This window comes from Triplophysa dalaica, chromosome 6 (assembly GCF_015846415.1).
Source record: "Triplophysa dalaica isolate WHDGS20190420 chromosome 6, ASM1584641v1, whole genome shotgun sequence".
NCBI classification, from domain to species: Eukaryota; Metazoa; Chordata; class Actinopteri; order Cypriniformes; family Nemacheilidae; genus Triplophysa; species Triplophysa dalaica.
In genome coordinates this window covers 17306978-17323594 of record NC_079547.1, presented here as the reverse complement: position 1 = coordinate 17323594, position 16617 = coordinate 17306978, and the positions used below count along the sequence as shown (strand labels likewise).

Genomic DNA, 16617 nt, shown 5'->3' with positions numbered 1-16617 from the left:
GGCTGATCATTCCACACATGATCCAGAGAAGGTTTGTGTGAGTGTTTTTTTTTTGTAATTTTTTTTTGCATAGCATAAGATCTGGTTGGTACATAAGTCTGCATTAGTGAATGAAGATAAGGGGGTGCCAAACCAGTGGTGGTCTTGTAGGCCAGGAGCAGAGTCTTGAATTTGATGCGAGCGACTATAGGGAGCCAATGTAACTCAATGAAGAGAGGGGTGAAAGGTGCTCTATTCGGGTCATTGAAGACCACTCTTGCCGTTGCATTTTTCATCATCTGTAGAGGTTCTGTTGTGCAAGCAGGAAGTCAGCTAGTAGCGCATTGCAATAGTTCAGTCTGGACGGAACAAGAGCCTGGACTAGGACCTCCATATCATGCTCGGAGTAAAGGATTATTCAATTGACATCCATGGCCACTATTGACTTAAAAAGTCATATGGGGTTTTATGATGGTGAGTAAATGATTTTTGGGTGCCAATGCCCGATAAAGAGAATTATAAATGTCATAATTAGATCTTAAATTATGATAAAGTTCTGGATGATGTGTCCATACTGTTCTAGATGCTTCCATATCTATACCTAGATCTATACATCTAAACGTTATCAAAATGTTAAGTCAAATGCTTTGGCTTCTAAAACCTGAAGCAGGCTTTAGTTGTGTCCATATTTTTACTCTGTTACTGATTCCTAGATTAAGAATTTGATTCCACTCTTTCCATTCTGAAATGAGGTCACCATATTTATAGACATCATTACAGAAGGTTCTCCAATAAAGCGGTTTCAATTGTAAACTAGTGTTTGTTACACATCAATTTGTGGACGTATAGTAGTGAGTATACAGATAGCAAGAAGGGAAGTATGATCCGTGGCTTAGATGTGGCACTCATATTTATTTAGCCATGCCTTAATATGATCCCTGTGGCTCTCATTATACTCCAAATCTTCTTCGTTGATTCAGCTTCTGTTTTCTCTGTGGTCTTTTTCCTCAGTCGGAGATCTACCATGAACAGAGGAGATGCCTGACTTATCTAAAGCTTTCTTTTCAATTCTCAGAGCGTCCATGGCCTCTCTCGCTCTCTCTTACCATCTCTGTGCCCATCTCCTATACTTCTGTGAACATCTTCTCTGCCCTTTTCTCTTTTTATTCTGTGAGCACACATTCTGCTGGTGTTGTTTTATATTGCTTTCAGCTAGTTATGTATTGTAACCTGTAAAAAAATATTTTAGGTATCCGAAATAATGCAAATAAATATTTAAATTAGAAATATCTTTTAACACACCTGAAATATGTGCATTTTGTTTATAATTATGTTTTAACAAACGTTTGATTTTTTTTAAGGTTGTCGTACCGAGCCAGATCAGATTTGGTGCTGGTACAGAGCAGAAGTTGGACAGGTGGTCAATGTCTCATGTTCTGAAGTGTCTCAGTTTTACGCCAAAAATCACGGTAAACAACTGTATTCTTTTATTATTGTTCTTTTCCCTCTATCTTAAGGAATACATAAAATAAAATAAATACATTTTCGAAGTCTTAAACACGTTTGAATAGCATGACATGTGGTCCGGTGATTCTCGCACTGGTGGTCTTTTTATCTGTGCAGACCACAAAGCCAATATTATGACAACCTTTAGAGACGGTCTGTGTATATGTCAAACATTACATCTTTTTAGACCATTGCAAAAATAGCAATAGTTTATCTTTTATAATATACACCCCATACCAGATTGTAATTCTTGGTTGCACTCTTGCAACCAAACTGACTGGAGAGGAAAAGGATACAAACTGTTTAACAGTCTCCAGCCCAGGGCAATAAAAGTGACAAGGCAAACACACACACAGAAAAACCAGGAGTGCTCTGTAAACTCTGAATATCCGGGTATCATAAACACTGCTAACTGTTGCTAAGGGACATTGAGTGTATTGTTTTTTGTGGGTTGTGAAGATATTACAGTTGTTCTTCAATGTCTTCATAACATGTGATCAAACAAATTGAACAAGTGATGGATTGTAAGTGCTGTCTACAGGAAATTGTTACCAATTTTTACAGGTTCGAAATCTGCCTATGGTTCATGCTGCAAACTCCTTATCATTATCCTTACATTTACATTTAAGTAGCAGCTTAAAAATTGCATATAAAGCAGTTGTGAAAAGCGATTTAGAGCTGCTAGGTAGGAAATGCATGTTGTGCTACTGTAGAAAGCTATAAGAAATTGCTGTAACAAATAAATTGTCCGTACAAGTCATTTCAGCTTTCCCGTTTTAAATTTGGGCCAGTGGTGAGATACTGATATAAACATTTAAACAAAAAAATGTAAGTTGATGAAATGCCAATTTGATTGTACTTAAAAATAAAAGCACCATTTTGGTACAATAACCAAAAATTGTACAATTTCACCTTATTCAAATAAACAGATCAACACTATGTTTATTTTATATTATGGATTTGGTCTGAAACGGTAACAGTTATGTTCCACATTAGACTGGTTCGACAGGGCACTGTTCTCGGCTCGGAATTTTCGGTACGGTTGTCTAATAGAATAGAATGCGTGCAGAGACGTCATTGCTCAGACTTTTGTGTTACCAAGGTGGCGCGTTAGTGTTGACATTCTAAAGATTGCCATTATCTGCCCTGCGGTGGAAAATGAAACCATTTACGTACCCGCTCGGCACTGGCATGGATCAGGACGGAGTGGAACGATAGAGCAAGGAGAACGAGTCGTCGTGATGGTGGAAAAGCGCTCTTTGAGTTTATAATAAATCATATATAAATAATAATAAAACCATATATTTTGTGTGGTTATTTATTTATTTATTTTTATTTCTCTTTACTATAGTAATTATTGCCCTATTGTATGGTAAACTGCGTGTCAACAATGCAAAATTGTTGCAAATTTTGAAAAATGCTATAAGAATAGAATAGAATTTCACAATTTATTAACATTTTATAGGTATGTCTTTAGGTAAAATTATATATTGTTTATTTCTGTGAACTACAAACAATATTTCTCGCAAATTTCAAATAAAATAAAGTTTCTATTTTGATTCATTTACAAAAAAGGGAACTGGAGAAACGGAAAAGATGCTCACATTTTTTTCAGATCAAATACTGCAAAGAAAACTAATTCATATTCACTTTTAAGCAATACAACAATAAACTTTCTGTCCCTCCTGAGGTTTGATTTTGTAAAATTTTACAGAAACTTGGCTGGAATTGCCACATTACATCTAGAAATCCTGAATAAAGGAATGTTTGGAAATTTGGAGTAACAAAACCAGACATGGCCAACTATAATTATACAGTTTTACAGTATTTATTCCTATACTAATTCTTAGTCGATGTTATATCTAATAATACATACAGTATGTTAACTAATGTGGTTAAGTGTTGTTAACAAATGGGACCTTACTGTATAGTGTTAATATTATTAGTTAGCTATTTGATAGACAAATTGAATGAAAGAAAACAATGGAACAATAGGAATAGTTTGAAACATGATAGTGAGTAGGACAGTAAATTGTGACAGAATTTGTAATTTTTATTATCTCCTTAAACTCATGAAGCAAGCATAACTACCGGGGGCTTTAGAGAAATCAAAAGAGAGGTAGAAAGGTTGCGCAGGCTAAAAAACACGACTGTGTTCCAAATCCTGCTGAACATGTGCCAAGGAAATGATGAAAAAATCAAAGAGTACCAAAGCAAGCATTTCAGCAGTAACTGTTAGCACTGTTATTCGGTTCTTGTAAATCTATCAGAATCCCCTTAGCCAATGCCTCATGGAGTACCTCTACCACAGAAAGCAGCAGCGGTCAGACCTTTCCTGGTCTGTCTTCTCCCACGGTGGCTTCAGGGAGTGAGACTTGCATGATGAACTTTGGTTTATGCTAATGCTAGAAACAGCGGGTGGAAACAACTCCCATTGGCAAGCTAGCACGCAACCACCCACTAACCAGGCCCTCGGAATGGTCGAGATAAGTGTAGGTGAGAAAACAACAGGCTATAGGTTAGCAGTAATGTCAAGTCATACATAGCTTACTGATTCATAGTCCAATTGAAATGTGCCATGCAAATGCATACAGAAGAATGATCATATGTATAGCTCATTTGATGTTTTTCTCATTTCTATTTTTATGTTCCATTATATAATTCTCAGGATGCAGCTAATCTTTTAAAGGATGATTTCATATCTTTTTTTTTTCAAACCAGAATACACAGGGAATGAAGAAGACTCCACTGACATAATGATTTGAATACACATTCTTTAAAAAGGTTTATATATGAAACATGTTCTAAACATTTTTCTATAAAAGGGAAAGAATTGATCCTTGCCTTTAATAGGTGATGATTTGTGGTCAACAGACTGTATAGTCACCTTAATCCTTTCTGTCCCTTCATAGGAAAGTCAACCAAATCAATGACATTAAACATAAACATGTAGAATGGATCTTGATCATTGATACCTAATCTGTATGGCTGATTCCTGTTCCCTTAGCTTTCTGTATCTTCATCTCCATATGCTGTGGGGGACAATCTATTCATTATGCTCCATTCTTGACATAAGCCCCATATCCTAAGAAAGCAGATAAAAACAGTGAATATAATCTTGAGTAATCCGATCTGTCCATCTGAAGTCTTTATCCTTGTATCTGCGTGACATAAAAAGTAACCAAAGATATGCATCAGCAGACTAATACAACTATAATCCCTATACTGTGAAATGCAGATGAGAGGGACCTTTGTGGAATTGCATAAACAGTGCTGTGTCTGTGTTGAATTTAGTATTAATTTCATATGAAGTCTGGGACTTTACTTCTTTAAAAATCTTTTTTTGCAACCAATCTACAACGTTTGTAATAAGTACGCTGTACATCTGTCACAGACTTCTCAAAGGTTGTCATGGTTATGAAAAATTACGGATTACGAAAAAGTGTAGGCTAATATTGTGTTGTGTTATATTTATGCAACAGTTCTATAAAGAGGTATGTTTTTATTATTTATGCTGCAAACGAAAAAATCTCCCATTTTATGAAAATGTCATTCAACACAAATATATTTGTATCCATCTCTTATAGAACATTTTTGTGTATCCTGCGCTTAACTCTTGTATGCATTTCTTTTTGCCAGGGATGAATTTGGACATAGTTTATGCAAAATGACAAACTGATCTTAATGTTCAATAACGTTTCAATGCAGGTTACATACTCAGAAACTGCACCAAAGATGGTTGGACAGAAGCCTACCCATCCTATGAGAATGCTTGTAAGATTGTGGAGGACATGTCAGAGACAGAGGTGAACATTTAAATCCTTTCAGCTTATGTTGGTTATCATTCACACAACCTAATCGTGAGATCCAAACTCACCCAGTACATGCAAAACATATTCTTTATGCTTTTGAGTATTGTTTTTCAACCGCCTTTTCATAGTTTTGCTCTTTTTACCTCATGAAAATGTTTTGAAAGAATCATTTACCTACATAAAGAATTTCAATGAATGCAATTTTGTCCTCATGTGTTGGTGTGCATTTGGGTGTAGGTCCCCACTGGGATACACTGCAAAAAATGACTTTAAATTATGTTCAATAAGATGAACTTGTGTTTACTTCCGCATTAGCTAAGGGATGATTTGCGTTTAGGTGGTACTTGAGACTGGAAGAGCTCCTACAGTACATTTACATTTAGTCATTTAGCAGACGCTCTTATCCAAAGCGATTTACAAAGAGTGAGGGAGCAACAAGCGATATGTCATACAGGAGCCAAAATACATTAGATCTCAATACAAAGTTACTGGTTTCAACTAAAGCTAGACCACTACCTGTTGAGAGAAAGAGTTTTTTTTAAACCAATTCCGCATTGCACAAGGTGCAAACAACCTTAGTCTTGTCGATGTTTCTATTGGGAAGCTTCTTAAAAATTAATATTCCCTGAAGCAAACCCGGCGGCTTCATAGCTGCATCCATGTTAGCACGTCACGTTTGATGCGGTAATTTCACAGTAACGTTATGTTGTGTTCAGACCAAACGCGAATGGCGCCTCAAGCGCGAGTGATTTATATGTTAATGCAAAGAGCCAATAGACCTACTTGCTGCGCGAATCGCGCGAATGAAGCCCTGCTTATGAGATGATGAGGCGGCTTCTGCTTCCGCGAATGACTGGCATCACGCGAGTTGAAAAATCTCGTTCTCGCCCCGTACAGTGCAGTTAAGCTGGTATACATCCGCGCTAAAATATCAAGGTGATAGTCATCATAGCTTGCGTAGTATAGACACAGCTCCCAACCCAACTTTGAGAATAGATTAACGGCGACATTTTTTTTATCGCGCGATAAGAGTCTCACGTTAACGCAGCACGTTAACGCCGTTAACGGCCCACCACTACTTCTTACTTAGACTTTTTTTCTTGTTTTCCAGTGAAAATGTCTAAACATTCTTAAAGGTACAATGTGTAGGATTTTGAAGGATTTATTCACCTAAATGTAATATATAATAAAAAACTATGTTGTGAGTGGTGAAGAAATACCTTACAAAATGAAACGAAATGTTTATATTACCTTACAATGAGCCATTTTATGTATATACACCGCGGGCACACCCTTACATGTAATTTATTAATGTGCACAGCCATGTTTCTATAGTAGCACTACACGGACAAACTGAGCGCGTTTCGTAAAACGAAGGATGCGCGAGAATATGTTCTTCTTCTTCGGCTGTTTTTTGGAGCAGCTTCAAAGCGACTACATAGAAGGATTAGCAGAAGAAGAGGAAGAACAATAACAGCATTTACTTGTCGTGTTTTTTAGTAGAAATATAAACGGTTCTTTGTTGCAGTAAGAAGCAAAATTTGCGCTAATGGCGGACCACACATACTCCGCACAAGAGCCGTTAGAGCGTCAATCTGTTCGTTCAAAAAAGAGAAAATACGATGCAGCAAGGCGAAGTCGAGACAAAAAACGGCAGAAAACCCGAATAAACATCGGCATGGCTTTTCCCAAATGGAGGGCACTGAAGCAGGAAAAGGGTTTGCTAAGCGACGCCGAAGTTGCAAGCTTTCTGCTGGACCGGTAAGTTTGTCTAATTTCCGCTATATAAGTGAAGTGTTTGTTTGATAGCTTTAGCTAATAGATGAGCATGAGCATCAAGTGAGTTTTTCTTGTTTTTAGTACTTTGTTATTGTACTATAATTCCTTTTTGCATGGCCGTGTGCAAATCAAGTTAGAAATCATTTTTTACAATCATAATTTGCATACATCGGGTGTAAATTATATTATAATACTGCTTAGCTTCTGTGCATACAAATGTGTAATTTAATAATTGATAGGATAAAATCCAAACTTCCACGTTGCATAGTTTATCAGTAATACAGTGTCAACGAAGATTTGAGACGATACAATTGGTCAATTGGGGTGATGCCTTACTTTAGCATTAGCAAGCGGTTTAAAAAGGCTGTATGTTACGAACCAAGTTACCGTGCCAAAAAATGCTATGCAAAATAAGCGAATACATCACTGACACAATGTTATACAAGTAACAATAATTTTCACTATAACGATAAGAGTAAATAATGAATTAAGTCAATTTAATTAATTTGTTTCAAGATGCATTTAGAAATTTCAGTGAATTTGTGCTTAAAACAAGCAAAAATATCTGCCAATGGGGTAAGAAAACTTATCTTGAATTAAGGTTTACATTTTTCTTAGTCACTCAATTCAAGATCATTTTTCTTACCCCCATTGGCAGATATTTTTGCTTGTTTTAAGCACAAATTCACTGAAATTTCATATTTTTTTACTAAAAACAAGACTCATTTTCTTAGGTCAATTTACTTATCAAGAAAATGCATCTTGATTTAAGAATGTTTAGACATTTTCACTGGAAAACAAGAAAAAAAGTCTAAGTAAGAAAGTCATTTTTTGCCGTGTATAAAAACAAGCGCACACACACACACACAGACAGACACACAAAAAAACAAGCTTTAGGCTAATAGAGGAGCATGTTCCCAACGTGAACAGACTAATTCACAGCAGTTGAATGAGTCACACAAGAGCATAATAATCTCTCCTGTGCACTAAATTGAATCTCTACCACTTAAATTCCCCATTCATAATGACTTTTAACTGTGCTTGCATCAAAGGAAGGGGCAATGAGGTTATAGATGCATCTATAATATAGTTATGTAATTAGCTTCTGTAGTCCAAAACAATATGACATAATTTTAACACCACTTGACATTTGCGTTTTAGATTGCGACACAAAAGACATGTACAAAAAAGTCATTTTATTACTCCATTTGATTCCTCAAACATCTTGCCATCATTTTATAACCTAGGGGTTTAGACTAGACTGAGTAAAGTTTATTTAAATGTCATCCACATGAAATTTATTTTCACTATGGGAATGAGATAAATATTGCTTCCAGATAGCAAAAATTAAAGGTCCAATGTGTTATTTGTTAGAGGATCTATTGACAGAAATGCAATATAATGTACATACAGTAACTATGTCTTGAGAGGTTTATAAAGACCTTACATTAGGACGCGTTATGTTTTTTTAAAACTTAGAATGAGCTCTTTCTATCTACATACAGTTGTGTTGTGCATGCTGTTTCTACATTAGCTCTAAACGGCAAACTGTTCTACAGAGCTCTTTGCGAAAAACATGAAGACATCTTAGTGCTGTGTCAGTCACCATAGTGCTTTAGAAGGGAGGGGCGAGTGGTGGAGAGAGCCGTTGGTTGCTTTTTGCAACCTCAGCGCTAGATGCCGCTAAATTTCATACACTGGACCTTTAAGTCTTAAGTTTTATGTACCAATTATAAGAAAGCAACTATGTTCAAATACCAGACGAAAGTCTTTTTCTACATTTTCTATTTTTCTCTCTGTTCCAGACCACATACTACTCAACTTTCAGGCAGGTGTACACTGCGGGTTATGCTACCTCTCTGGTTTCCCTCATCTCGGCCATCTTTGTATTTACGGCCTTCAGGTATTAAAAATATTTGTATCATTAGATTAAGTAATCTTACTTTCATGGTAACAAATAATTACGAATTTGATTTAGCTACAGGCTTGGTATCACAGTTGAAGTCCATCACACCAAATTGGCAATAAAATGAATACTACAGTCTTGTACTCTGCTTTACTTTGTCCAAAACAGGAAATTCCACTGCACCAGAAACTACATTCACATGAATCTGTTTGTGTCCTTCATCCTGAGAGCCAGTGCAATCTTTATCAAAGATGGGGTTCTCTTCTCAGATGAAAATCTGGATCACTGCTCTATGTCAACAGTGAGTCTCACCAGCTGTCTAATGTAGAATTTATTAATGCACGACCATCCTTTCCACGGTCTTCATGTACTTCACAGGCCATATTTAATCTATACTCAGATATATGTATACAAATTCAAGCTTCGACAGACATGCATACTATTAACGGAAAATTCTCGACAGCTGAGGCGGCGTAAAAAAATACAAAAAAAAGAAATGATACCGTATAAAAGAAATATACCATAAAAATTGCATTCTTTTTTTCGTAATTCACATTTATTTAGCCCGTCATGTGTGTTTTGCGTCATGTCAAAATACGTGCCTACTGCAGACGCGCCGAAATGGTTTTTCATAAAGGAAACACTTGCGTTTGCTAGATACTCGCTTGATCTCATGTGTTATCAAAGTTACTGTAAGTCTTCTGAACCCGTGCGTCTCTTTATCATAAACCCTTTTGACCCCCTCTGCAGTAGGCATGTATTTTGACATGATATGATGCACATAGGTTCACGTGAAGCGCTGAACACGTATCTTGAATTCCTGCTTCCCCTGAAGAAGAGGCACCGATCGCCACTGGTGTGTTGTATGTAGTATTTATCAGCTTGTACAGAATGTAGCTCGTGATTGACATTTTTACATGTGCATTAAATTACATTCAATAATTTTGAAAGAATGGAAAGAGGGACTATTGACTTAATTGAAAGGTAAATACAATTATCTGAAGTAGGAAAGGAGAAACTTTTAGGTTCATTGGCTTTTCTTATTGTTGTAGAACCTTGACTATAGGCAAGAGCAACCACAATTTTCTGTAGAGAAAATGAGCTTATACAATACTAATCACTGCCATTTTAGTGTGTGTAGTTATGTGTTTTCTTTTGTAAGTCTAAGCATTGTATTTTGTAAAGAAGAAACTGACCAACCACACAGATTGTAAAGCGTTACTGTTGCAAATATAAATAGTGACACTATTAAAATGCATAAAACATTCAAATTTTATATGTTTAAATGTATAATGTATAAACACTTTTAGGATATTCATTATAATAAACTATGGATTATGGAACGTATTTTTGGTTGGTGAAGGTGTTGATTAAAGGGTATTTGAGAGAAGGCATCTATGCAAGTCCAGGTAGAACGTATCACACAACACAACAGAAGAGGCATCTCTTTCAAGATCTGCCTCCGCTAGATCTCGCAAACAGTCTTTGAAGTATAAAAATCCATCTCTTACACAGCGGCCTCTGTACAAAGCTAACACTTTTCCTCCCCACTCACCGGCACTGCGGTGTCATTTCTGCTTTTTCTTATCCCAATTCCTTATTTTGTAGTCCTACTCAGGGAATCTCTTGTTTTGTCGAAATGTTTTGTGTTTGCCTTTTTGGAAACTTATCATAAGCTTGTAGATGTGTTTTGTGTCTTCTGTGGAACAAGACATCTCGGATGAATGTACATCGTGATGAAATATGAATGTCTTCCTCCTCAGAACTCGTGCAAGGCAGCGGTGGCTTTCTTCCAATTCAGTATTCTGGCTAATTATTTTTGGCTACTCGTCGAGGGAATGTATCTCCAGACTCTTCTAGCTCTTACGTTTGTCTCACAGAAGAAATATTTCTGGTGGTACATCCTTATTGGTTGGGGTAAGTGAGGTAATTGGAACAGAATATTGGCACGAATGAGCTTGTAGAAATTGCCGTAGGTAATGCTTTGAGACATACAGTTAGAATATTCCAAAAGGGTTGAAATGAAGGTTCATCAAATTAAGGTTCAAAGATTTTTGAGCACTCAGACAGTTGTTTAACTTAGTGAGCATCAAGTAGTGACACGGACTGATTGTGTGCCAATCGGTTTTATGTTACAGTAGTGACACCTGTAGGCATCAAACGGAATATATCTCCTCTTATGATCATTTTAAAGGGAATCTCTTTTCACATGGCATTTTAGATATGATTTTTGTCAAAGTATAGGCAATTTCTTATGTAAATTAACTGTTTGTTGAATCTTTTAGGTCTTCCAACAATTATACTGACCATCTGGGTTCTGGCAAGGTATTTTTTTGACAACACATGGTAAGATTTCTAATTTATAGCTTGTGAATATTATGATTATTTCAATGAATGCAAAGGAAATTCTGTTACGTACAATTATGTATTTTGGTACAATTGTGAAATGCTGTATTATTATAGAACAATATTAGCCAAAAATATGTGATAAACAAATGTGTAGGATTTTATGATTTATTATAAATCTTATTTCACAGTCACTCATTCTGCAGGCTTACTTTTAAGTCATCAAATGTATACTGTGAATGTTAAAGGTGCTGGGATGACACAAACATCGCTTACATCTGGTGGATCATCAAAGGACCGATCACAGTGTCTCTTCTGGTATGGAAGAATTACTGCAAAGCATCCTCAAGTTGTCATTATATTTACCTCATTTTGCTAATAAACATCTTTGTCAATATTCAGGTTAAATACAGCATAGACCTGTATGTGAAGTTCACATTTAAAAAACTGGGATGGATTCATAATGTGATTTAAACCTGAAATTAACAGAACTTATATGTAAAAAATAAACGTATGAAGAAGTTACATTGATGTCAATTAAATAATTCTGCGCTATTTCGTGTCACTTGATAAATTACATGTTTCATTTTCCAAACATGTTTCTTGCTTTCATTAAGATGTTATTTAGAAACATATTAGATAATGCTGAGCAGGATTAGGTTGAGTACTTTGATAACATTGTAAAAGTTATCATATATATACTGTATATGTATAAATGATAAAAAGCAAACATTTAAGCACTTTCCTGTTGTCTTAAATTGTCGGGCTCCAGTAAATACTTAAGAACTGCAATATGTGTACATCACAAGTACTGTATGAACATAATCTGTAATCAATCCTGCTTTGTCTGATCTAGATCAATTTCATCATCTTCATAAATGTGATCCGGATCCTTGTACAGAAGCTGAAGTCTCCAGGAGTGGGAGGCAATAATGAAACCGGCCACTTCATGTAAGGCCTAATGTACACACTTACTGTACAATTTAACAGCAGTAATGTACGGACAATTGTTGAGTGCTTGCTGAATTTAAACATAGCTAAGAATGTTTTCCCCTCAACAAAAATTATTTGCATACTGTACAAAATGTTGCTGCTAGTTACAGCCGTATCATGAAAATCCCACATCTATTATATAATAAGATCCATTACATTATGAGTTTGTTATTGATTTGAAATCATGCTGAACTATTTATATACTTTTAGGAGACTGGCCAAATCTACTCTTTTCCTGATCCCTCTGTTTGGCATGCACTACATGGTGTTTGCCTTTCTGCCAGAGAACACAGGAGAAAATGCTCGCCACTTCCTGGAGCTCGGCCTGGGCCCCTTTCAGGTGTGTGTGTGTGTGCGTGTGTGTGTACAACCCACAATAAAATTCTTCACACGGAGGAAAATCAATGACGTACAATCTAATTATAAAAGTTTGTGTTATGGTATTTAAAAAAAGTATAAACATAAAGTATGAACTAATATTAGTGCTATTTAGAGAAGATTTACTATGATTGTTATTCAACTCATCCTGAGATTGATATATTTCTCTGTTTCATCACAGGGTTTTGTTGTGGCTCTGTTATACTGTTTTCTCAATGGAGAGGTAAGCTAAAGCTTTAGTAAAATTGTGTATATAGGAAATCTTATTTGCTTTGTAGGAATGCATACCAGTTTGTTTGTTTTAGGTACAAGCAGAACTGAAGAAGAGACTGTGGAAGTGGCAGACGCAAAGTTATTTGAGATACAGTAAGAGAAGACGGACCCTTTTTACTGAGAGCAGCACAGTCACACAAATCTCAGTTTTGGAGAAATCCAGTCCCAAGGAGCTGCCTTTCATTGAGCCCTAGAAATGGGTTTCGACGGTGTGAGAGAAAGGCGAGCGCTAACATTCATTTGTTGTGTATTCCCTCTATCTCGCTCTCCTTTCCATTAGTCAAAACATATTATACATTGCATGAAGGAGTGACATGCAATTGTTACCTTAGAGATCTTTTTCTATCTAAATTGACACATAAAAATTACTTAAGTTGGTTTTCTCACATTGCATAATGTATCTAACTTCAAAAAACATTTTTGCAGTGTATATTTTAAGAGGTGATCTCCTTGTTCTTGTCCATTTACTCATAATGCATAAGCACAAAATCGTGATACGCTTTTTCTTTTTTCCTAATTTTAATAGTTAATTATTGGAACGGACCTATTGCTGACTATGTTCTGTAAGTCATAAAGTACTTATGGAGTTGTAAAGTTTGACGACTCATTTGAGACTTGTTATCTACTTATCGGCTTGAAGGTGGAGTTAATGCATAGTTCAAATGGATGGAGAGAATCCAAACCCAGCTGTTTGCCTTAGAAAACAAAGATCTCAATTTGGATTTTCCATAAATAATAGCGGACGCATATCTTCATATTCATAAAGCCATATTCATCGATATTTTATTTTGTAAATTGTCTCAAGATGCGATATATTGCACATTGCACTGGCCCTGAATACTTAAGTATAAAATGACTACAGGGCATAGCACTCTTACCATAACTGGTAAGATATAGAAGATACTTTATTCATTATAAATCAGTTAAAACCAGTAACACACTAAGATTTATTCAAAGATAAAAATGTTTCTTTAAAATGTATTTATTGAAAAAAAAATTCAGAATGAATTCCAATTATCTTTAGCAGTAATTGTTCTTATTAAAATAATTATATTTTGTTTTGTTTTGAAAATGGCCTATTTAAAAAGCTTTTGCAGTGCACACATGTGGAGCACTACACTGTAAAGTTTCATGTTTGGTGGAAAGTAGTTTTTAACTTTTTCATTGTCCCTAGATATATATATATATTCTATATACTGTATACTAGACATTTGTTCTCTGTTACTTGGTGTTTTTAATATAATTTCATTAATATTGTTATTAATCATTACATACCAGTTGCATCTAAAGATTAGTGGTGGCGCTGTTGTGCAAAATAAATATTTATACATTCATTTGCAGCGGTCTATATCTACAAAATTAAATCATTAAAAGCTATTTTACAGCATACAGGCCTCGCCTTTAACCAAAACTTGATCAATGTGTGTTAAACTTTGAAAAGTAACCTGTACAAGAAATGCAATGGAATATACAGTAGGCTACTCACCGTGTATTTCATTTAAAAAAATATGTTTACCCGGGTTAAAGATTGTCACACATAATTTTGGTTCGCAAACTTTTTTTCTAATAAGCTGCTAACAAGTGGTTGGCTAGGTTACTTTCCATTATTCATTTATTATTTTGCTTGAAATGACACGTTTATTTAAAAAATAGCTTTAGAATCTTTTCATTTTACCCTCCTTCGTTTTGTCAGGTATATTGACAATAATGTCCACTGATGAGCTTACACTCTTTATGACATGTATGCGTTATGGCTTGCATGTGCTATTGAAAACATTTGTGTATTGAAATTCTGAACCTAGTTTCAAATTTAAAGTCAACTATTTCCTTATATTTTTATAGGCCTACTCCAAAGACATGTTTAATGTCATGTTACATAAGCAGTTACTGTATATCAACATCTTTATATTGATAAAACTATTTTGTATGTAATTCATGCTTATTGTACGAATCAATGTCTGAATAATGTCTTATTCAGCAAAATGAGTGGAGTAAAATATAATGGTTGAAGGCACATTTTCAGTGTCTTTCTCAAAGAAGAATTTCTCAAAATAACATTGTAATAATTCATATCAAAGTATACAAATATAAAGTACATGTAGGGTGTGTATTTTTTTTCATTTTGCAGGTTGTCCTCATTTGATGTTATTTTATTGAATTGCTATTGAAATGTTTGTTTTAATTTAGAAGTTCTGTCATTGCCTTTTTGGGTTGCTCATTTTTGATTTTGGATATGAGAATGCAAAGCCTTTATTGGGACCATAAATTCAAAATATTAATTGAATCCAGAATACTGTACACCTGTTATGTAAAACTTTGGTTCAGCTTTTGGCAAAATATGTATATTACCTGTTTGTTTTATATCTTGTGTGTATTGTCATTAATTCAGTTGTTATAATGTTACAGATACCTATTAAGATAACAACCTTGTCCTGATTGTAAGAGTTGTTGCTACATTCACCGACCTGCCTTAACGTAATTTGTTTTCAGTTGTGTGCTGGTTTGTTGAATCTTTGATGTGAAGTAAATTTCTTTGTTATATGCATGTGTTATGTGACATATCTAGTATACTGCATATATAGGTGCAAATTATTTTAAGCTCTATGTGGCGTTGATTCCCCCTAAAGGATGTAATTTAAACTGCATTTTCCGCAATTCTGTAAATAGGCAAAGCAGGTCCGCTTGTTTTTCTCCAAAGTGTTGACATTGTATAAAAACTTGCATGATACAGTCAGCTTAAAGAAACATTGATAAGAATATGTTATATGAGTTTAAATTTCATGTGTAGACACTATATTTATGATGAGGATGAGGGAGTATTCGAAAATTCACTTCTCAAAAACATTTAATGGAGTTTCAAAATAATACAATAATGTACAGAAAGATTTACCATACATAAAAACATCAACCAAAAAGCCAGCATTTTTACATAATGGCCACTTAAAATAAAAACAATATAAACAAACAAGTAAAGAAAAAAAACAAAAGGATTATGTACACAAATGTAAAATCAATATTAGCTGTGTTGTGCTAGCAAACAGAATATTGACTGACATTAAAAGACCTCCAAACAGAAATATTAGTTTTCATTTTCTTAAATCTATTTTTGTAATTCATGTGCTTGGATTTAAAATAAGACATAATACTCACAGTTTCAAAATGTGGTTTGCATTAGGTGACATACAGCTCCATTAAAGCAATACATATATTACATCTAAATCTGTAGTGTAATTCACACATGACAAACATATTCACACATTGTTAATTAACAAAAACAAAAGAAACAGAAAAATCACCAATTGATAAAATGTAATTCCTTTTCATTAAACTCCCTACCCGTAAAATGCTAGAGGTTTAGATAATGTTTTAACATCCCCTTTATTTGTAGGACTAATTCTAAAGTGTTTCAGTAGCGGATTTCTGCAGTGATCATCCCAGACAAACATGTACTGCTAGGTAAAACAAATTTTTATCTTCGTATTGTTGAAAGTTTTATAAAATGTGCAGGTTATCTGGTTCTGGGTGAGGACTGGGATATATGAAATCGGTGCCAAACTAGACTAAATCTCATTTTTTGTTTTAACATCAATATTGCTGTACATCGAAATGATGACCCACTTTCTTTGAATGCGTAGGAACCCACAA

The 16617-nt window shown here is 34.9% G+C and overlaps 1 protein-coding gene across 1 annotated transcript in view; it reads left to right on the top strand.

Annotated features, from left to right (window-relative positions):
* Positions 1-15513, top strand: part of ghrhrb (growth hormone releasing hormone receptor b) — a 33045-nt gene extending 17532 nt beyond the window's left edge. Inside the window, exons 3-13 of the mRNA XM_056749723.1 lie at positions 1341-1448; positions 5194-5291; positions 8882-8979; positions 9151-9283; positions 10746-10899; positions 11268-11328; positions 11577-11646; positions 12185-12279; positions 12532-12661; positions 12881-12922; positions 13005-15513. Of these exons, the coding sequence (XP_056605701.1) occupies positions 1341-1448; positions 5194-5291; positions 8882-8979; positions 9151-9283; positions 10746-10899; positions 11268-11328; positions 11577-11646; positions 12185-12279; positions 12532-12661; positions 12881-12922; positions 13005-13166 (1151 nt within the window). The 3' untranslated portion in view covers positions 13167-15513. The remainder of the gene's footprint in view (positions 1-1340; positions 1449-5193; positions 5292-8881; positions 8980-9150; positions 9284-10745; positions 10900-11267; positions 11329-11576; positions 11647-12184; positions 12280-12531; positions 12662-12880; positions 12923-13004) is intronic.
* The last annotated feature ends 1104 nt before the right edge of the window (positions 15514-16617 follow it).